Source organism: Perognathus longimembris, chromosome 27, assembly GCF_023159225.1.
Source record: "Perognathus longimembris pacificus isolate PPM17 chromosome 27, ASM2315922v1, whole genome shotgun sequence".
In the NCBI taxonomy this organism is placed as follows: domain Eukaryota; kingdom Metazoa; phylum Chordata; class Mammalia; order Rodentia; family Heteromyidae; genus Perognathus; species Perognathus longimembris.
Genome location: NC_063187.1, coordinates 6,213,418 through 6,237,196, shown reverse-complemented (window position 1 = coordinate 6,237,196; position 23,779 = coordinate 6,213,418). Strand labels below are relative to the sequence as shown.

At 40.6% G+C, this 23,779-nt stretch overlaps 2 protein-coding genes across 2 annotated transcripts; both read right to left on the bottom strand.

Moving 5' to 3' along the window:
- Window positions 1-1,914: 1,914 nt before the first annotated feature.
- On the bottom strand, window positions 1,915-14,343 carry LOC125342799 (vomeronasal type-2 receptor 116-like). Its single transcript, XM_048335107.1, has 6 exons — window positions 14,246-14,343; window positions 10,490-10,778; window positions 8,372-9,163; window positions 7,455-7,673; window positions 3,949-4,072; window positions 1,915-2,852 (listed from the first exon to the last, which is right to left on the bottom strand). The coding sequence occupies exons 1-6, from the start codon at window positions 14,341-14,343 to the stop codon at window positions 1,915-1,917; spliced, it is 2,460 nt and encodes an 819-aa protein (XP_048191064.1).
- A 2,577-nt stretch (window positions 14,344-16,920) lies between these two features.
- On the bottom strand, window positions 16,921-23,486 carry LOC125342798 (vomeronasal type-2 receptor 116-like). The gene is made up of 4 exons (XM_048335106.1): window positions 23,466-23,486; window positions 23,156-23,254; window positions 20,303-20,426; window positions 16,921-17,849 (listed from the first exon to the last, which is right to left on the bottom strand). Exons 1-4 carry the CDS (start codon window positions 23,484-23,486, stop codon window positions 16,921-16,923), a joined length of 1,173 nt encoding a protein of 390 aa, XP_048191063.1.
- Window positions 23,487-23,779: the final 293 nt, after the last annotated feature.

Below are 23,779 nucleotides of genomic sequence, written 5' to 3'. Positions count from 1 at the left end.
TTAAGTACAGAGAGGTTACAGATGCATACATTAGGCAGTGGATACATTTCTTGTACTGTTTGTTACCTTGTCCCTCATATCTCCCTCCCTCCTTGTGAGCATTTGTTCTTAGCCTTCTTGATAGACATTGTCACTGCTGTGAGATTAAATTCAATGTTGAGGAGGAGATGATGGCCAAAAGAGAACAGGGAACACATTCATCTCAGTCTGAAGAAGCAGAGCTTTAGGACCCCTCAGGCTTTCCATATCGAGGAAGTCCCGCCAGTAAGTGATAATTGTACAGAGATAGACACCAAAGAAGTGGGGAGCGTGGAAACAGTGGTGTCCTAGCTCATAGGTTAGAGGTGGCAACAGCGGTGGCCTAGCTCATGGGCTTTACTTGTACCTTAGCATGAACTTAAGCATCAGGAATGGGAGCCCACCACCCAGCCGGACACAGCTGGACATAGAGACAATTCATCCCATCACAGAGGGTCTGAAATAGCAAGGGAAGGGTGAGTGCTTCCCCCTCCAAAACCATCTGCCCTTTCTCCCAGAGTACTGCATCTTGAAGGGCTATCTCTCCTCCCAACCTACACGAATGCCATTTTTGAAATGGGCAAAGGGATCTGATTCCCCACTCTACCCCTGTCTGGTGACAAATGGAAGGCCCACGCAGGGAAAGGCAAACCCACTCCTCAGCAGTGAGTCAGGACGAGCTCAGCCTTGCTGCCAAATTGCAACATGGCTCCTGGATAGCTGTGCTACTTGGAATTTCAAAACCTAAAACCTCACTGGGAAAAATAAAAAGCTGGAAATGTAATAAAAAACTGAGGGTGGTTTCAGGCTGGCTTAAGAGCTGGATCTCAGCAGCTGGAACCTCCACATACCTGGGAAGGATACTGATTCCATGCCACCCACACCCAAGCACTCTGCAGCGATTCAAGGTGGCAGATAACAGCCACCTGTGTTAGCACAGAAAACCTCTCCCCTCCCACTCCCGCCTGTTTCAGTCTTGAAGGAGACCTACCAAGTTCTGGAAAGAGGAGAGGAATCTAGGTAACAGCCATGCCCTCATATCAAGAATGATTCTGATTCTAACTATGCACCAACCTTTCCCATGTAGGGAGTTGGTATCCCAGCTTCCCCACCCCACAGATGCCTCCTTACTGGGAAATAAGGAACTCAACACCCACTGCCCAGGGATGCCCAGATCTTGGCTCCAAGGAGCACTGATTACTGCAAAGCAATCACGGACTTTACATTTAAGAAGTTTTTTCCTCTAGTATAACAACAAAAGTTGCTCCTTGTCTTTTAGTTTATTGCCATTGATATAAGTATTATATGCAGATAATTCAAATTGAATGGGATCATTGATCTACTGTGGCTACTGTGGCTAGTGTGTATATTTGTATGTATGTTTTCTATTTGTTTAGTCCTTACAGATTATATATATATATATATATATATATAATTCCTCTGTGGCCTAGTATAATCCATAAATGAAGATGTTTACTAGTTGAAATGGATGTTAAGTCATCATTTCAATTCAAGTATTCACTACTTCTTACTGAAATTTCACAGTAAAATCTTTATGAGAACTTAATGATAAATGAAATGTGTGAGACTACTCAGTGCAATGTATTTGGAAATTCCTGCTTAATACTGTATTATAACCTATTACCTACCAAACTTTTTATTTATTTATTTATTTTTTGGCCAGTCCTGGGCCTTGGACTCAGGGCCTGAGCACTGTCCCTGGCTTCTTTTTTGCTCAAGGCTAGCACTCTGCCACTTGAGCCACAGCGCCACTTCTGGCCATTTTCTGTATATGTGGTGCTGGGGAATCGAACCCAGGGCCTCAGGTATATGAGGCAGACACTCTTGCCACTAGGCCATATCCCCATCCCCAAACTTTGTATTTTAATGAGACTTTTAATGTCTCCTCTCTAAGAAGTCAGTGTTTCTGTGAATATGTGTTTTGTCACGGACGCCATGCAGAACATTTCTATCTGGCTTTATCAAGATAATGTAGCATTTGGGGACAAAGATGCAGCCCAGGAGCCCTGCACTGGAGGCCAAGATGGAGAAGACCTCCATAGCCACCATGACCTTGCCCTTGGCACTGTGGTAGACAGGCAGGAAGGTGAGCCACACACTGCAGAACACCAGCATGCTGAAGGTCAGGAACTTGGCTTCATTGAAGGTGTCAGGCAGCTTCCTGGCCAGGAAAGCCACAGTGAAGCTGGCCAGGGCCAGGGAGCCCAGGTATCCCAAGACACAGTAGAAGGCAGTGAGGGAGCCCTTGTTACACAGGATGATGAGGTGGCCATGTTCAGAGTATGTGTCAGTGTCAATGAAGGGAGGAGAGGTTCCCAGCCAGATTCCACAGAGAGTCATCTGGATCAGGGTGCAGATGGGAATGATGAAGTTAGGAGCCCCTGACACCAGCAGCCACCTCATTCTTCTCCCTGGAGAAGTGACCTTGAAGGCCAGAACCACAGTGACAGTTTTGGCCAAGACAGCAGAAATGGCTACAGTGAAAGCAACTCCAAATGTGGTTTGCTGTAGAATGCAGGTGACTGTGTTAGGACGGCCAATAAAGAGCAAGGAACAGAGGGAACAGAAGATGAGGGAGATGAGCAGGATGTAGCTGAGAGCCTGGTTATTCGCCTTGACAATGGGCGTGTTGTGATGTTTCACAAAGACCCCAAGAACAGCTGCTGTGAGTGTAGATAAACCAAGAGCCATGCAGGCCAAGGCCATGCCCAAGGGTTCACCATAAGCCAGGAAGCTTGCAGATCTTGGGAGGCACTGGTTTCTCTGTGTGTTGGCATACTGGTGATCTGGACACTTCACACACTGCTCCATGTCTGGTGAGGAAGTCAAGTAACTGTTAGTCTGTTTGCCATACTGATAAGTCAACTAGCAATTCCTACATAAAGAGAGTTCTGACATGTGACTATTTAGTAGCATAAAGTAAATATTACTGATTATTACCAGACATGTTAAGTATTATTTTTATGTCTTCATCATGTCCTGCTCACATTCTCATGTTTTAGTCTGATTTCATCTCTTTTACCTGTATTTACAACGAGATATTATTTATTGCCATTCTTATAGCCTATGAATAATTTTCCACACCTCTTCATTGTACCCTAATTCTCAGACTTGTGTGTGAAACTTAAATATTTCACTCAAAATTGTGGACAGTGGGGCTGGGAATGTGGCATCGTGGTAGAGTGTCTAGCATACGAGAAGCCCTGAATTTGGTTCCTCCGCACCATATACACAGAAAAAGCCAAGGGTGTTCCTGTGGCTCAAGTTTTAGAGTGCTAGCCTTGAGCAAAATGAAGGTAGGGACAACTCTAAGGCCCTGAGTTCAAGCACCAGGACAGGAAAAAAAATTATGGACAGTGAAACTTGTACTTTCCTTTATTTCTCTGTACAATATAAATAAGAGCACTGTGGCCTTCCCATCAGCAATTAAAGTTGTCTCTGTTACTCACCTGTAGGAAACAGATAACAAATCCTTCTTTCAAGATATAAAGTTTTGCTATACAAAACACCTTGCCCTCGTCTAATATGCCCAACCCAACCCAGAGCATTTGCTGTTTTCCAAGAACTGGTCTTTGCCCTAGGCACTAAATATCTGCAAGGTCTGTGTTTCCTTTGCAGTTGGAAGTTGATTTTGAAGAAGATAGTCTTTGTTCTTTCAACGGCTTTGCACTTAATATGATAGAAGTAAAACTTAAATTACTGAGAAGTTGAGTTAGCATACATACAACAGACTAGAAAAAATAATCCTATATGTCAATCTGAGCCCAAGATTTTCTTTTCCAATTAAATTAATAAGTGAGGGATGGAAGAATTTGATTTTGCACTCCTAACACACAACTTTTGCACTGACTTGCATGGATTGGGGTTACTAGGACAGAGTATGAGTTTCTCTCTCTGCTGTGAACTTACCTGTCCCATTAGCCATCTCATTCTCTGAGCAAGGGGCACAATCAAAGCAACAGGCAGCCTTTCCCTCCTGAGGGGCTTTCCTGAATCCAGAACCACAACTTACACTGCAGACAGAGTGGGGAGTCTGAGGAAAATCAGATGTATGCGAGTAACTGTTTAGACTTGTGTAAAATACTCAAAAACCTATTGTTTTAAAATAGTAGAATACTCTCTCTCTCCCTTCTCTCCGGCCATGGATCATCTTGGCCACAGGCCAGCAGTTCAGTAATAAACTTTCTTTTCTGCCTGAATACCGCGTGGCGTTCTCCGTTGCCGGCTACCTACTTAAAAAAACCTAACATATATGGTGCCGTGACTTGGATAGGGCTTAAGAATCAGGACAGGTGTAATTCCCCTCTATTTTTCTCCTTTTTCTGGGAGTATCCCCAGTCCTGACGGCCCTTTTTCCACAAGCCGAACTGCTGCGAGTGGCCACGTGGCACTTTTCACTAATACCACTGCTGACCTCCACATCCACATCCACACCACTTGTCTACCCTGGTAAGTGAAACTGCTGCTGCTCCGGTTCTCTGCCGCTCCGTCCGCTGCTTCTGCTGCTTTTGCCCGGTAAGCTCTCATGCACTCACCAGGCGCCTCCCTCCCGTGCTTTTTGGGTTTTGCATCACAGTCACACCTGTGCCGGGACACTGCTAGCACACCTCTTGACAGTGCAATGAGGCCTGCTCGAAATACTCAGATACAGTTTTTGACACTGCAATGGTAAATGGTTAGAAGTCACTTATATTCTGGCTGTCTTTCTTTCTCTTTTCCTCTCTTTCTGTTCCATTTTCTCCCTCTCTCTCATCTTCCTGCTTACTTGCTTACATTATAAAAAACTCCAAGTCATACCATCTTGATAATGTGCCTTCCTCACAAAGCTGCGTCTTTTCACAGAACTCTGAAACTGAGGCTTGACCACCAATGTGCTTTGTCAGCAAAGATATCTAAAAGTTCTTTTCTCTAGCATTGACCATGTGGTGGATATTGGGTTTACCAGGCATCAGCTCAGGCGCCATTATGCCATGCCACATGTTCTCTATTAGTGTGTTTGTGTCCTGCCACCCCCCTCAACCTGGCATCCCACTGGAGTTTGTCAAAATACGGTTTCTCCAAAATTGTTGTTTGCTAGCAAAATTGTTTTTCTAACTGACCACATGGTTCTAAAATATTGGGCCAAAAAATGTCATTTACTATTGGAATTCTGAGAGTCTACTGCTGAAATTCATTTTTTCATGCTGTAAAACCTATGTGCACAGTGTGTATGTGTGTTCCATGTGTGTATGTATGTGTAAACGTCATTTGTTAGTATGTCCATCTAGCTATATATTTGTGCTAAGACTCATCACAGCTACTGACTTTTGTCATTGCAGAATTCTGGCAAGTATTTGGTCAATTCTTGACAAGGTACAGGTAAGCTCTAGTCCCCTTGGTCTCCTTGTTGTTTTAATTGGAAATCAAAAAGGGCTTTTGTGGCAAAGACGCCTTGGATTGCAGTTTAAAGCCAGCCTGCGCTGAAAATATCTCTCACACTCCATCTTTCAACTAACCACTGAAGAGCCAGGCTGGAAGCATGGCTGAAGAGACTTATCTCTTACCAGACAAATGCTAGAAGTGGAGCTCGAGTGGTAGAGTACTAGACTTGAGCATAAGTGCTCAGGGACAGTGCCCAGGCCCTGAGTTCAAATCCTGTGAATGCCAACTGGGGCAAGCCATCCCAGCAACAAGCACCTAGACCCCTGGGACTCAGCCAGTTCCGGGAACAAGTATCATGGAGTGGAGTAAGAGGAAAATGATCGCATCCAAAATGGAGTCACCTTGTCTCGCCTTTTCAAAATTAATCAGAGCTGGGGGATCAATAGATAGTAGCTTGTCCATCTAATGTCCATGCCTGAGTATAAGAACTGTCCAAGTTACCCAATTTTTAATTTTGTGCAGTAAGCCCTTCCTTTTGCCTTAATAGTTTTTTTTTTGCCCAGCCCTGCCTCATGAGACTTCTTCCAGGCTTCATTCAAGGACTGGCATCTACTACCAAGGGACCCTGCTGCTCGCCTTCTCCAGGAGGGGCCACATTTCTGCCTTTTACCCCTAATGCCAATGCCCCTTGCCAGCAGGAAGCAGCCAGAGAGAGTCTTCGCCCTTTTTCATAACTATTCAAAGGCTGGAATGTTAGGTCCTCTCCCTGAGAGCTCCATGTAGATGCCCCCACCTCATTAAGTCTCCACCCAGTTACCTGGGTAACCTGCAGACCTGGAGGCAGTTACCTCCCCTTTCCCTGAGGTCACATCCTAATCCACCTGGCCACACCCCTTGCCCCTGCCCTAGATATAAGGCAGGGCTGGGTGGGGGTCACTCTCTCTCTCCCTTCTCTCCGGCCATGGATCATCTCTACCATAGGCCAGCAGTTCGGTAATAAACTTTCTTTCCTGCCTGAAAAAAATAAAAAAATAAAATAGAATATTAAGCATATTACTTCTTTACACATACATTCAGTCAGTGAGCTGGATGCTATGATACATGGCCAATCACATGATTACAAAAGGCTTATGGGCTCTAGACTCGATGTCTAGCCTATTGAACTACTGAGAAGTGTGGGAGCTTTAAAAATAGAGATTCACATTGAGAACGTACATTCTAGTGGCCAGCATGCCATCGCATGTTGTCTCCTACTCACCTATGAAATGGTGAACAGCAAGGAGGGAGTATACTCTTTGAATCTTGAACAATATGCTGAAAGGTAGAGCATAGACCTCCCTTTATAGCTTATATGATCCCCATACACATCGTATCTTCTGAGTTTTCAGAGAATCTACTGACAGATTCACAAGGATTCTTCACACCAAAGTTGACTAACAGGACAACTAACCCTGAATGAAATCTCCACAGAAGGAAGCAAAATAAAGCTTGAAACCACATAAAGTGATTCCATGTGTACTTTGTCACATTTGTTAAGAAATATGCAACTTATATTTTATGACAGTGTTCTGAAATAACGATTAGAGACAATTAACTTCCTTTTTTTCTTTTGGTGCTGGTCTTGGGGTTTGATCTCAGGGTATGTGCATTGCTTTGAGCTCTTGTTTTGCTCAAGGTTAGTACTCTACTACTTGATCCACAGTTCCACCTGAGGTTTTTGTTTGCCCATTGAGGTAGAGGTCCCAAAGATTTATCTGCCAGTGGCAGCTTCAAATAGATCTGTAATCTTAGGATTGAGGATGTCTTCCCCCTTAGCGGATAGGATTGCATGAATGCGTCCTAAACACTCAACCTGATTTTGTAGTGGTTAAATGAAGAGTCTCACAGAAGTTCCTGCATGGGATGCTTTCAATCCATAATATTTGTAACTCAGCTACCAAAGTACCTAGTATTTAATGGAGTAGCTTGGTGGCATCCAAACAGATACACATTCTAAGGGTGAATTTTGCTTAGTTTTTATGTCCTTAGAATGATCACAATTAAATCCCACCCACCTCTGTAGATGCTATGGTCCATTGTATCATTTCTTCAGATAAAGAGAGTTGATGAGTATATGGAGAAAACTTTCCTACTTTAACCTCCTGGAGAAGACCTTGTGGGAAATTCCAAATGTTCACAATGTCGTACTCTGCCTCCAATTTCCTTTTCTCATCCAAAACCACTTGATCTCCAGCAGGATTCTGAAATTGGATGTTCTTTATAAAAGGGTGCATCTGAAAGACAGTCACCATCTTATGGTGAAATCTATCCCAAGTGAAGACAGAAAACTTGAAAATAAAATTCCTCATTGCCTGTAATTTCTGATTCAGAATGCAGCAATGGCAGATCCACCTAATGAAGTATCCCTGAAGAAAATCTATGGAGCAATACAGTGTATCCTTCTGAATCCTGGTCACTCAACAAAGGTATAATATCTTTTCAAGAGAAACCCAGTCCATCTAAATAGTCACGAATGTCTTGATTCTCAGTTGCCTAGGTATAGTTTTCCATAATCACTAATTCTATGAATGTTTCTAGTCAAGGGTTGGTAATTTTTAATAGCTAAATTAGAATAAAACTAGATCCCTTATGAAATATATGGACAATTCTATTTACTAAGTCATCTTTTGCTATTACAAACAAAACTTACAGGGAAAAGGTGAATTTACATTTTTCAAAATATGTGCTTTGAATATGTTGAGGCCATTTGTAATTAGAAGAATTTTGAAAATACAGAACTTGACCCTCATTATCTCCTTCTTTACCTTAAGAGCCTGAAAATACATGTCATAGGACCTCCCACACATTGAAACAGATATTATTTTTTTGGTTTTGAAAAAATACATACAATACTTAAATTTCATATGATAAGAAAACTATGTAGGAAGTGACTTTGTTCATGGGGTGTGCCATCCAAAACAGAAGGCCTTACCTGTGCAGGAGAAGGCACTTTCCCTTTTCTGTTTCCCATAGTTTGTACTTCTGTTTGATGAAGAAGCATCTCATGGAGAGCATGGGCCACAGCGTACACAGCGTTGTATATATTGTAACTGTCTACAGACAAAGTCATGTCTAAAACATGCCGAGGCAACAAATCCAAGGAAGCACCGTGAAGACAGTTCTCCCAGGTTACACAGTCAGACTCAGAATCAGAGCAATTAAAAGAAACAAACCACAAGTGAGCAAGGAAAGAGTCTCCTGGGTATTTGGAAGGATTCACTGCCTTGACAAAATCTGTGAATCCGGAAACATCTGGATGATGGTGTGAAAAAATGAGAGGTACCTGCGATGATCCTAACAGGAAAAAATAACCACTCATTGTCAAATCCCACTTTGAATTCAGGATAAATATTTTGCCTCGTATTACCAATTGCAAAACAAGTAGATAATCATTATCACCATATATAATGAAGACATTTGCTGATGATTTGTTAACCTTGGCTATAAATGCCTTGAATTTTGTTTTATGGAAAATAATATTGTTCGGGAGTTCTAGCTCAAAATCTACACAGACTCTGTTTTTGGCCATCTCTTCTTTCAATTCAGGAAGAATCTGCAAACCATTCTCATCTTTTAAGGTTAGCAGTCCCACCCAGTTCCATCTGAAATGAAGCAATAAGGAGACTATGGCAGTGGCCATGGATGTATCCTTTCGGGTCATCTGATAGAGAGCAGGGAACTCGTCATGGTCGCCCAGGTCTTGATCAAAAGGCCCAAAGGAAAGCTAAAGGGAATGAAAATTGGATATTACAGGAATGAGAAGATTTAATTGCATCATAACCTTAGTCATATAGCATGTACAGTAACCAGTTGAAGTAGGTGGAATGTAAGTTTTCCTTTAGGTTTTGAAAAAATGTGCTTTCAATCACTGTACCAGCTATCAATTTTTTTGTTCAATGCCTCTTGATCTTATTCATTATTTCCATCACCTCCTCCCATTGATATCAACACTGCCCATTCCCTGACATTCCTAGTAGCATTTTCACATGTGTACATCGAATATTATGGTCTATTTGCTCACTTATCTATTCCCTATTCCTCTGGTGCTTTCCTAAATTCCTTATTACCTATGTCCTGCATACAAAATGTGCTTCATTTCTATCTGGTTTTAATTTTTTATACGGTTAGTTAATTAAAGAAATAATACCAGAGAATTACTTCCATATATAAAGATATATTTGTATATATCATACTATGCACATCAATCATATATATATATAGATAGATAGATATATGAGGACATGTGTCGGTTCTCAGTTTCAAAATGCATTATCATATTTAGGTTTACCTTTCACATATGAGGGAACTCATGCCCCTTTTCTACTTCTGAACTAGACTTAGTTCAACATAATATCTTGCACGTGGGTATAGCGGTGTGTGTGCGTGTTTGTTTTGTGGTAGAACAGAGGCATGAACTCGTGGCCTCATGCACTGTTTTTGGCTATTTTCATGAAGGCTAACCCTCTACCACTTGATCCACACATTACTTCCCATGTGTGGCTGATTAGATATAAGTTTCCTCAGTACCTAGGATTATTATTTTTTTTTTTGGCCAGTCGTGGGCCTTGGACTCAGGGCCTGAGCACTGTCCCTGGCTTCTTCCCGCTCAAGGCTAGCACTCTGCCACTTGAGCCACAGCTCCGCTTCTGGCCGTTTTCTGTATATGTGGTGCTGGGGAATCGAACCTAGGGCCTCGTGTATCCGAGGCAGGCACTCTTGCCACTAGGCTATATCCCCAGCCCCCAGTACCTAGGATTATTAATGTGAGCCACCCGCACAGAGCTCTACATATATTTATACTTTAAAGTCAATTTCCTTTAACTGACTTTTAAAAGAAAATTTTTAATAAAATGCAAAATTTGAAAGAAGCTTTTTGTTCTGCTCCTATTTTTCCATCCCCTTTCCAAATAATGGGACTATAAATAACCAATTACCTCAAATCTTAGATTTTTATATCTCAAAATTTCAGTGGATAATCAATCCAGTCTCTTTCTCTCCTCCTCTAACACGTGAAATGTCAACAAATTAGACATTTTAAAATGTCTCTCACCTGTGGAAACCTATAGAGGTTCAGCAATGTCCCAAGCTGTGCAGATCTTATTGGTGATGGTCCTGTAAGTACTGCTGTATACTTGCTGTGTCCCATACATGTGTAATTGAGAGTGTTGTTCTTCCCAAAGAGGCAAAAAATGGCACTTGATAATTCATTCCAAATACGAAATTGAAAATTACATAAATCAAACCCCAGCGTCAAGTTATGTAAAAGATGGGGGTTTTTGTTGATCTCTTCAATAGCAAAAGTAAAGGCCAAAATAAGCTGGTAGTTCTTGAAGAAAAACCTGTGTCATGAGCATAGAAATATAAAAGGAGTATTTCCAACCTTACGAATTTTGTGAATTGAATGCTTGCTTTTCTGCCAATTAATATGCCACAACATTATGCCACATTGGAGTAGAATGTGAATGTAATGTTTTCTGCTTGTAGATGGGATTAGAAAAGGATATAAAATGAATTTGTCCTGAGTGAGATTCAGAAACTAACTTCAGCTGAGAAAGAGCTTGCTTAGTCTCCATTATCAAATGCACCACATCAATAACCTGTTATCCATGAAACATGGGATTGACATACATGAAACACCTATATTCTATTGTCTTTAGCTTTGAGGAACTAGCTCTAGCTATGTGAAATCACGCACTTTAAGATATATTGTTATACGGCAGTCAAGGCTAACAAATACCCAATTTAAGGCAATCTTTCAGAAGAAAGGTCTGATTGAAAGAAGGTTCTATAGGTAGCTCTGCTCACAGACCCAACATATTGAACAGCAGTTACTGGGGTATAACCAAAACAAGAGGGCAAATATCAGGGGAGAGAATTGTATTCTTATTTATGGAACACATAATTGTATTCTTATTTATGTGGTAGTGGTCTGTTTGTTTTTGCCAGTCATGGGCCATGGATTCAGGGCCTGAGCACTGTCCCTGGCTTCTTATTTCTCAAGGCTTAGCACTCTACCACTTGAGCCACAGCGCCACTTCTGGCCTTTTCCATATATGTGGTACTAAGTAATCAAACCCAGGGCTTCATGTATACAAGGCAAGCACTCTTGCCACTAGGCCATATTTCCAGCCACGGAACAACCTAAAAAGGATGCAGCCATCTCTAAGTAACTCCTTATTGACAGAGGAACCTTCAACACAGGGGATGACGAATGAATTATGAACAAGCTTTACATGGAAATCCCCAGTACGCCATCATAGATACCATGGAATACAATGGTAAAATACCAAGGTAAAATACAGTGGCCACCACCATGTAACCAATATTTTTAGACTGAGATCTTGGAAGGACAAGAACACAAAGGAGTAAGGAGACTTAAAATACTTTTCATTCTCTATGTTATGTCTGTATGTGCAGTGTGTGTGTGTGTGTGTGTGTGTGTGTGTGTGTGTGTGTACATTCTAAAGAAATTAGTCTGAAATCATCATACATTCTTTGAAAAAGGAAACAATGGAGGCAAGATGGAAATACAAATAGGGCGATGAGTTTGTTCAACATATACTTCATGCATATCTAAAACGTCACAGTGGAAGCCTACCATGTTGTCAATAACTTCTAAAAAGAAGAAAATAGTGATATTGAAGAAAATCCAGTTTAACGTACACATACTGAGGAGTAACCTGAAAGCAAGAATGAACACATGTGGAAATGGTTGACAACAGTATTTAATAAGACAAATATTGATGGGGTGGGCTTTTTTAATGGTTGAGAATGCATAAAAGTATTAATGCTCGGCCTAAGAATTGCAGGAAGTTCTACCAGTATGTGCTCGAGTGGCTAAAGGAATAAAATCTCAAGGCGACAGGAAGGTTGATGCCAGGAAACTCACTTTGGTAGCAGTGGCCCTCAGTGAGTATAAGCAATGGCAGTCCATGCAAATGAAGCCTAAAGTAAACCAAAAGTACCTATATAGCACATCAAATCCAATAGACTTTCATCAAAGGAACAAAAAGTGAGGTCTGTAATATCATGATGAAGGGAACAAATATACAAGATGAATTAGCAATTTGAAATATGTATTTACACAGTATCTAACCATGGAACAATGGTGAGCAGACATTAAGGTAGTCCTTAATACAATAATAGCTGAAGATTTAACGGAGAAATGGTGGAGATAAAATCAACAGGGAGGCACCAGAATTAAATTTCACACTAGTTTAGGAAATCCTGACAGCCACCAACCGAAGATTTCATCCAACTTCTGAATAAAACTTCTCTCATCAACATACTAATGTTCTCCAGGAGAAATCCTGGGATGGGACACAAAACAACCAGATTTTTCAAAAGTTGAAAGTGTATTGAGCTTTTGCAGACACACATTGTGGTAAAGCTAGAAATTAACAAAGAAAATATGCACATAACATGAAATTCAAATGAATTATTTATCAATCATAATTAAATAGTATAATACTAACTCAAAAGATTTCAATTTAATTACATGATTAACGCATGGTAAAGTGAATTGTTTTTTCTAGACAAATATCAAGAAATAAACGGACCCCTGGAACAAATGAAAATGAAAACCAGATGGGTATTGAAAAAGGAGGAAGGAAAAGAAACCAACCATTCTTTAAATCAAGAGCACAGATACTGATCTAAAGAATTGCACTGCTTCTCAAGGAATGAGAAATGAGGTTATATTTTTTTTCTGTACTGTTTGTTGTTCTCCCTTTCCCCTCTTCTTTTGGGATGTTCTTTGTTCTTTCCTTTATTCCTTTTATTTTTCCTTGATTTAGTCACTCTTCTCACTGTTTTTGAATTCACTATGCTTTCTCTAGTGTAAGCTTATCTGATTGAGAAATCAGAATGGAAAGCACAAAAAGGAAGAGACAATGGTGAATCAATTTAGCAGTGGTATCTATTAGACAATTTTTTGGAAATAAACTGTATATCTTGGCAAAGAGAGAAGTCAGGATGGGAAAACTGAGAACACGAGGAAGGGAGTGACATTGTTCAAGAGTGTACCCATTCGCTGAGATATGTAATTGTAAACCCTCTGTAACATCATCTTTACACTGAAACTTTAAAAATGGAAAATGAAACAATAAACGAGTAAATGAAAAAATTATCTGTCGTGACAGAAAAAGTAACAAGCTTTACTTAAGTTAAGGGGGTAGATATTGGATGATAGACCCTCTCCAGGAACTAGAAATAATAAACCTCAGGTTAGTAAAAGGAATGAAAGAATCATGGAGAAGTAATGTGACAAAGGGTGAACCAATTCAATCGTGATCCTCACTTGTCATTGTATTGGAAATGAACTTCACAACACGGAAGGCTGTTGTTAGGTTAGGAAGCAGGAGAATATGAAGGAGGGGGTAACATTGTTCAAAGAAATTGACTCATTGCCTCACTTGGGGAAATGTAACCTCTCTAGAGATCACCTTTATGATAAGATTTAGATGAAGAAAATGAAATCAAATAGGAAAACACAGTAGCAATGATCAATAAACCAAAGGATAGGTTCCACAAAAACGAAAGGGGGCTAAGGCTAAAATAAAAATCATGAACATCTTACCGTCCCTGAAAGGAAGAGCTACATGGAAACAAACCAGAGACCTCTTCTACTAGCAAGCAGAAAATCACTCAAAGGAAGATGCAAAATAAAATAATGACCCCTCGGTATTTGTCTTGCATGGGGATGGGAGATCAGGTGGAGCATTCATGTGAGCAACTAGACTTCCCTCAGACATAGCCCATCTTGAGAAGAGTTCAGTAAATGGAAATAAAATGTTGAAATACTTACCGCATTTTCTTTTCCTGCTCAGGAGCATCATTGTTCCGGCTTGGTATTCTCAAGGAGTAGAGAGGGAAATACGCAGCAATCATCACATCACCTTCCATGTGTACACTTTGATTCATTGTGGAAAAGCATCTAGTGGCAGCCAAGGACCCGACAGGGAGGAGAAGCTGGAGAAGAAGGAGTGGAAAAACCAAAAGGCACATCCCTGAAGCATCTGCCAATGTGGAATTGTCGGTGGTAGTGAGGCCCACAGCGTCAGATAAGTATATTCATATATATTTTTATAGATTTGTGTGTGTATGTCTTTTTATTGACAGAGAAGTACACTTGTAGCTCACATTTCATGGAAGCCTCTTGTGAATCCTCAGGAAGAATGTGTAAAACCCTTTCCTGGGGCTCTGCAGCTGAGGCCTTGCATGGAGGAGAAAAACATGAGTTGGACAACATGTTTGCAGATTCCCATTCTTCATCCCAAGTGCCACGAATTCCTCCAAGATGACAAATAGTGAGGCTCCAGGGATGGAGTTACACTTAACTTTGATCCAACATCTGTGTCATGAAAACTATGTGTATGAAAGCCATTTGGGATGATGCAAGTGGATTGCACAAGAGGTTACCATGTCAGACATACAATGAACTGGTCAGACAAAAAAAATTATTTGTACAGGTACATCAAATAACCAAAGTTATTAATATCCAGATGGTCACTTAACCCACCCCAGTTCCCTAACATCCACCACACATTGCCACCTGATTCTCACAGTTTTCCAAAAGAATTCCATATACAGGGACCTTCCCAAATGCATCTATTTATTGTTCCCCCCGGAATCAAGAATGCTGCTGAAACCAGCAATTACATGTCACTATTCCAAGGAAATGCCAAAATTGGGTTGCACATTTATATTTGAGCTTTCTCGTTCAACCAACTTTTGTGTGCTCTTTACAGACATAAATGAAGTTATTTTCATGATGTACATAATGGATAACTGGTGGAATTAGTGGAATGAAGTGTGAACATGAGACCCTAAGTTGCTGTAGGAAAATAATGTTGTATAATTTTAATCAGTTGCTATTCTCATGGTCTGTGTGGGTGACTACGCTTGTATCTGCTATGGTTGCCCCCAAAAGTGGAGTTTGAAATATGGAAGCCAAGGGAAATGTGTAGGGGAACCCTCTTTTGAGTCCCTAAAAGCAGTAGGCTTAAGCATGGTAGCTGGCCAGGAGAATGGCAAACCTAACTAATAACAGAAGCCCAAAGCAGCTTGTCCTAGAGCTGCTTGACCTTTCCCAAAGAGACAAATGAGGAAGACCACTCAGTTTGCCTGTTTTAATTTAGGGGGAAGTTCCAGAAAGAGAAAGATATAAGGTTAAGTTGAAGAGGTAGACACAAGTCACACCCAGAACCAAGAATTGTATTGCTTTGATTGCTTTGTTTACTAGAGTTTACTGGAATTGTGATCACTAACAGCAATGCTCCTTCTGTATGTCTGCTTGCTTGCATGGCCTAACTTGCCAGACCAACTGAGAGTGGTGTAGTTGATTTTTGCCTCTAAAAACCCAACACTAATGAGACCCAGTGCTGTTTGTCACCATCTCAGTGCTGGCAATCAGGTGCTATGCATACCTAAATAAAAGACTCCTAGTCCATTTGACTGACTACTGATGACTAATCTGGTATCTAACAGACACTAAATTTCCTATGGGACAAATATTCTTCTGTATGAAATAATTTGCCCATTGAAGCACTTGTCAAGAGGTTCAGTGGCGATGCCTAGAGTCAATCCTATGAAGGGTGACTTCAGAATCCATCTGTAAAAACCTGACAATGCCAGCTGCCATTAAGATCCTGCCAAGTAGTTCAGAGTCCACTGTTGTCCTTAAGTAAGTTGGAGGACATGCTTGGCTGAGAAGAATATCACAATGTCAGCCAGGTACCTCTTGGCTCATGCATGAAATCCTAGCTACTCAGGAGGCTGCTATCTGAGGATCATGGTTCAAAGTCATCTAGGGCAGGAAAGTCTATGACACTCTTGTCTCCAATGAACCACCAGAAAACTGGAAGTGGTGCTGTGGCTCAAAGTGGTAGAGTGTTAACCAGGAGCGAACAAGCTCAGGGAGAGTGCCCAGGCCCTGAGTGCAAGCCTGAGGACCAAGCCAAATGAAAATGTGCTCATTTTATTGTTGTTGTTACTAAGGGAAATGTCTGCCTTTTTTAGAATGAGGAACTCATGGAAGCGTCACAATTCATGTGCAAAGTTCACTGCCTTTCCTAACTAAAGGCACTTGGGAGAAAAACTGGCAGCCTTCTTCCTGTGAGGTGAAGAGTGTCCTAGTGATTTCTGTGATTTCTTGAGGCTCTCTTGATAATATCATGCTTCTACCCATCATGGTACCTGAACACCCTGCTGAGATGGACTTAGCCCAAGAAGAGGAACTTACCAGAGTTATGTGTCATTATGTGTATACCTAGCACTTCAGATAGGATTTATTTCAAAAGACATTAAGAAGAGGGAATAAAGATTAAATGCATATTAAATAGAAAGAATCAAAAACGTGAGAAAATTTGCAATAAATCCATATTAATTGAATCAAAAATTTCATGATATAAACAAGTAAAGGACTGGAAAATGACTGTAGATTTAGTTCAGAAAATCTATATACTAATCAAACATATGAGTTTAATCATAGCAATACTTATTTCTACTTCTATCTCTTTTATCCTTGAAGCCATACGGACAATTCCTATCTGGCCTTATCAAGATGATGTAGCACTTGGGGTAAAGGATGCAGCCCAGGAGCCCTGCACTGCAGGCCAAGATGGAGAAGGTCTCTACAGCCACCATGACCTTGCCCTTGGCACTGTGGTAGACAGGCAGGAAGGTGAGCCACACACTGCAGAACACCAGCATGCTGAAGGTCAAGAACTTGGCTTCATTGAAGGTGTCAGGGAGGTTCCTGGCCAGGAATGCCACAGCGTAGCTGGCCAGGACCAGGGAGCCGAGGTATCCCAAGACACAATAGAAGGCAGTGAGGGACCCCTTGTTACACAGGAGGATGAGGTGGCCATGTTCAGAGTATGTATCAGTGTCAATGAAGGGAGGAGAGGTTCCCAGCCAGATTCCACAGAGAGTCACCTGGATCAGGGTGCAGATGGGAATGATGAAGTTAGGAGCCCCTGACACCAGCAGCCTCCTCATCCTTGTCCCTGGAGAAGTGACCTTGATGGCCAGAACCACAGTGACAGTTTTGGCCAAGACAGCAGAAACAGCGACAGTGAATGCAACTCCAAATGTGGTTTGCTGTAGAATGCAGTTGACTGTGTTAGGACGGCCAATAAAGAGCAAGGAACAGAGGGAACAGAAGATGAGGGAGATGAGCAGGATGTAACTGAGAGCTGGGTTATTTGCTTTGACAATGGGGGTGTTGTGATGTTTCACAAAGACCCCAAGAACAGCTGTAGTGAGTGTCGATAAACCAAGAGCCATGCAGGCCAAGGCCATGCTCAAGGGTTCCCCATAAGCCAGGAAGCTTGCAGCTCTTAGGAGGCACTGGTTTCTCTTTGTGTTGACATACTGATGATCTGGGCACTTTACACACTGCTCCATGTCTGGTAAGGAAGTCAAGTAACTATTTGTGTGTTTGCAGTACTGAAAAGTCAACTAGAAATTCCTATATAAAGAGAATTCTGACATGTGAATATATAGTAGAATTAAGTAAATATTACTGTGTAATACCAGACATGTTGAGTATTACTTTTATGTCTTCATCATTTTCTGGACAAATTTTCATATTATAGTCTGATTTCACCTGTTTTACCTGCATTGACAATAAGATATTAGATATTGCCATTTCTAATAGCCTACGAATAATTTTCTGCACCTCTTTATTGTACCCTAATTCTCAGACTTCAGTGTGAAACTTAAACCCTTCACTCAAAATTGTGGAGAGTGGGACAGGGAATGTGGCCTATTGGTAGAGTTCCTAGCATGCATGAAGCCCTGAGTTTGGTTCCTCAGCAAAATATATAAAGAAAAAGCCAAGGGTGGCACTGTGGCTCAAGTGGTAGAGTGCTAGCCTTGAGCAAAATGAAGTGAGCGACAGTGCTAAGGCCCTGAGTTTAAGTCCCAGGACTGGCTAGCCTTGAGCAAAATGAAGCGAGGGACAGTGCTAAGGCCGCGAGTTCATGTCCCAGGACTGGCAAAAAATTGTGGACAGTGAAGCTTACACATTCCTTCATGTCTCTGTACAATAAAAATAAGAACACTATGGCCTTCCCTTTACCAGTTATACTTGCCTCTGGTACTCACCAGTAGGCAACAGATAATTAAATCCTTCTTTCAAGCTATAAAATTATGCTATGTAAAACACCGGTGCCCTCTTCTAATATGCCCAACCCTACCCAGAGCATTTTCTCTGTTCTGACAACTGGTCTTTGCTGTAGGCACTAAACATCTGCAAGTTCTGTCTTTCCTTTGCAGTTGGAAGTTGATTTTGAAGAAGATAGAGCCTTTGTTCTTTCAAAGGCTTTGCACTTAATATGATAGAGATTAAGTACATATTACTGAATAGTTGAGTAATCATACTTACAACAGACTAGAATAAAATAATCCTATATGCCTAGAAGTGAACCCACAGATCTATGCCTACTTAATCTTCGACAAAGGAGCTAAAACAATAGTATGGAAGAAAGATAGCCCCTTTAACAAATGGTGCTGGCAAAACTGGCTCAACACATGCAACAAACTAAAACTAGATCCTTATATATCACTCTGCACCAAAATTAATTCCAAATGCATTAAAGACCTTGAAATCAAAACAGACACCCTGAAAACACTAAAGGAAGGAGTAGGAGAAACACTTGGGCTCCTACACGCAGGACGGAACTTCCTTAACAAAGACCCAGAAAGGCTACAAATCAAAAAAGGTTGGACAAATGGGACTGCATCAAACTGCAGAGCTTCTACACGGCAAAGGACATAGCTCGCCATATAAACAGAAAGCCCACAGACTGGGAGAAGATCTTTACCGGCAATTCAATGGACAAACGCCTCATATCTAAAATATATGCAGAACTAAAAAAGACCACAAACAAAATCACACTAATGCCACCAGCACAACAATGTTCATCGCAGCACAATTTGTCATTGCGAGAATCTGGAACCAACCCAGATGCTCCTCAGTTGATGAATGGATCAGGAAAATGTGGTACATATACACAATGGAATTTTATGCCTCTATCAGAAAGAATGACATTGTCCCATTTGTAGGGAAATGGAAGGACTTGGAAAAAATTATACTAAGTGAAGTGAGCCAGACCGAAAGAAACATGGACTCTATGGTCTCCCTTATTGGGAATAATTAGTATAGGTTTAGGCAAGTCATAGCAGAGCATCACAAGGCCCAATAGCTATACCCTTATGAACACCTAAGATGATGCTAAGTGAAATGAACTCCATGTTATGGAGACAATTGTTATATCACAGTTGTAACTACTTTCAACGTCCCATATGTATCTGTAGCTTCTATTATTGATGATGTTCTTCTATCACCTTCCTGTGGTTGTACCTAAACAATCTCTGTAATCTTATCTGAGTATATTGGAAACAGTGTATACTGGTATTGGAACTAGGAAATTGAAAGGGAATACCAAAATTGAGAGACACAGGGTAAAAAAAGACAAACAACTACAAAAGCAATACTTGCAAAACTGTTTGGTGTAAGTGAACTGAACACCTCAGGGGGGAAAGAAAAAGGGGGAGGTGGGAGGGAGGTATGAGGGACAAGGTAACCAACAGTACAAGAAATGTATCCAATGCCTAATGTATGAAACTGTAACCACTCTGTACATCAGTTTGATAATAAAAAATTGAAAAAAATAATCCTATATGTAAATCAGAACTCAAGATTTTCTTTTCAAGTAGTATCAACTACTGTTGCAATTAAATTACTTAGTGAGGGAGGAAAGAATTTGATTTTGCACGACTTACACACAACGCTTGCATTGAGTTGCATGGAATGGGGCTACTAGGACAGTGAGTTCTCTCTTCGCAGTGAACTTACCTGTCCCATTAAACATCTCATTCTCTGAGCAAGGGGTACAATCAAAGCAACAGGCAGCCTTTCCCTCCTGAGGGGCGTTCCTGAATCCAGGAACACAACTTATACTGCAGACAGAGTGGGGAGCCTGAGGAAAATCAGATGTGTGTGAGTAACTGTTTACACATGTGTAAAATGCTCCAAAACATATTGTTTTAAATAGTAGAATATTAAGCATATTATTTCTGTACATACACATTCAGTCAGTGAGGTGGATGCTGTGATAGATTGCCAATCACATGATTACAAAAGGCTTATGAGCACTAGACTGGATGTGTAGCCTACTGAAATATTGAGAATTGTGGGAACTTTAAAAATAGAGTTTCACGGTGAGAATGTATGTTCTAGTGGCCAGCATGTCATTGCATGTTGTCTCCTAGTCACCTAAGAAATAGTGAACAGCAAGAAGTCAGTATCATCTTTGAAACTTGAACAGTATGCTGAAAGGTAGAGCATAGACCTCCCTTTATAGTTTATATGATCCCCATACACATCATAGGATCTGAATTTTTCAATGTCCATTAGTGAGAATCTTCTGACAGATTCTCCAGGATTCCTCTCACCAAAGATGACTAGCAGGACAACTAACCCTTGAATGAAACCTCCACAGAAGGAAGCAAAATAAATCTTGCAACCACATAAAGTGATTCCTTGTGTAATTTGTCACAGTGTTCACCATTTGTTAAGAAATATGCAACTTATATTTTATGACTCTATTCTGAAATAACATTTAGACACGGTTAATTTCCTTTTTTTGTTTTGGTGCTGGTTTTGGGGAGTGATCTCAGGGTATGTGCATTGCCTTGAGCACTTGTTTTTACTCAAGGTTAGTTCTCTATGACATGATCCACAGTTCCACCTGAGGTTTGTGTTTGCCAATTGAGATAGGGGTCCCAAAGACTTATCTGCCAGCAGGAGATTCAAACAGATCTGTAATGTTAGGTTTGAGGATGTCTTCCTCCTGAGCAGATAGGATTGCAGGAAGGAGTCCTAAATACTCAGCCCTGATTTTATGGTGGTTAAATGAAGAGTCTCACAGAAGTTCCTGCATGGAATGCCTTCAATCCATAATATTTGTATCTCAGCTATGAAAGTACCTATTATTTACTGGAGTATGTTGGTGGCGTCCAAACAGATATACATTCTAATGGTGAATTTTGCTTAGTTTTATGTCCTTAGGGTAATCACAAGTCAATCCCACCCACCTCTGTAGATGCTATGGTCCATTGTATCATTTCTTCAGATAAAGAGAGTTGATTAGTATATGGAGAAAACTTTCCTACTTTCACCTCCAGGTGAAGACTTTGTGGGAAATTCCAAATATTCACAATGCCATACTCTGCCTCCAATTTCCTTTTCTCATCCCAAATCACCTGATCTCCAGCAGATATGTGAAATTGGATGTTCTTTAGAACAGGCTGCAGCTGAAAGAGAGTCACCATTCTATGGTGAAGTCTATCTCAACTCAGAAGGCAGAAAACTTGAAGAAAATATTTCCTGATGGTGTTTCATTTCTGATTCAGAATGCAGCAATAGCAGAGCCACCTAATGAAGTATCCCTGAAGAAAATCTATGCAGGAATAAAATGTATCCTTCTGAATCCTGGTCACTTAACAAAGGGATAAAATCTTTTCTAGAGAAACACAGTCCATCTAAATAGTCACAAATGTCATGATTCTCAGTTGCCTATCTACAGTTTGCCATAATCACTAATTCTATGGATTTTGCCAGTCAGGGGATGCTAAAATTTAATACCTAAAGTACAATAACAGTAGATCCCTTAGGTAATATATGGACAATTCTATTTAGTAGGTCTTCCTTTGCTATTACAAATAAAACTTATAGGGAAAAGGTGAATTTACAGTTTTCAAAATATGTGCTTTGAATATGTTGAGTCCAACAGTAATTTGACCAGTTTCTAAAACACAGAACTTGACCCTCATTATCTCCTGCTTTTCCTTAAGAGCATGAAGATACATGTCCAGAGGTCTTCCCATATATTGAACCAGATATTATTTCTTGGGTTTTGGAAAAATACATCTAATTCTTAAATTCCATATGGGAAGAAAACTATGTAGGAAGTGAGTTTGTTCATGGGGTGTGCCATCCAAAACAGAAGGCCTTACCTGTGCAGGAGAAGGCACTGTCCCTTTTCTCTTTCCCATGGTTTGTACTTCTGCTTGATGAAGAAGCATCTCATGGAGAGCATGGGCCACAGGGTACACAGCATTGTATACATTGTAACTGTCTACAGACAAATTCGTGTCTAAAATGGGCAGAGGCAACCAATCCAAGGAGGCATTGTGAGCACAGTTCTCCCATGTTACACAGTCAGACTCAGAATCAGAGCAATTAAAGAGACCAACCAAACCTCAGCAAGGAAAGCATCTTCAGGGTATTTGGAAGGGTTCACTGCCTTGACAAACTTGTGAATCCGGAAACATCTGGGTGATGGTGTGAAAACATGAGAGGTACCTGTGATGATCCTAGCAGGAAATAATCCCTACTCATTGTGAAATCCCATTGTGAATTCACTTTACAAATTTTGCCTTTTACCGACAATTTCAAAACAAGTAGAAATTCATTGTCACCATATATAATGAAGACATTTGCTGATGATTTGTTAACCTGGTTATTAACTGCCTTCAGTTTAGTTTTATGGGAAAGAATATTGTTCGGGAGTGCTAGCTTAAAATCTACTCAGACTCTGTTCTTGGCCATCTCTTCTTTCAATTCAAGAAGAAAGCACAAGCCATTCTCCTCCTCTATGGTTAGCAGTCCCACCCAGTTCCATCTGAAGTGAAGCAGTAAGGAGACCATGGCAGTGGCCATCGATGTCTCCTTTCGAGCCATCTGATAGAGAGCAGGGAACTTGTTATGGTCACTGAGGGCTTGATCAAAAGGCCCAAAGGATAGCTAAACGGAATGAAAATTGGATGTTTCAGGAATGAGATGATTTAAATGCATCATTACCTCAGTCATATAGTATATACAGTAACCAGTTGAAGTAGGTGGTATGTAAGTTTCCCTTTAGTTTTTGAAAAAATCTGCTTTTAATCACTGTACCAGCTATCAATTTTTTTACAATGTCTCTCGATCTTATTCATTATTTCCCTCACCTCCTCACATTGATATCAACATTGCCCATTCCCTGAATTTCCTCTTATCATTTTCACATATGTATATTGAATATTATAGTCTATTTGCTCACCTATGTATTCCCTATTCTTCTGGTGCTTTCCAAATTTCCTTAATACCTATTTCTTGCAGACAAAATGTGCTTAATTACTTTCTTGTATTAATTCTTTATATGGTTGGTTAAATAAACAAGTTATACCATGGAATTACTTCCATTTATAAATAAATTTTTATATATGCCATACTATGCACATTAATCATGTATATATGGAAAAGTGTGTGTTCTGTTTCACATTGCATTAT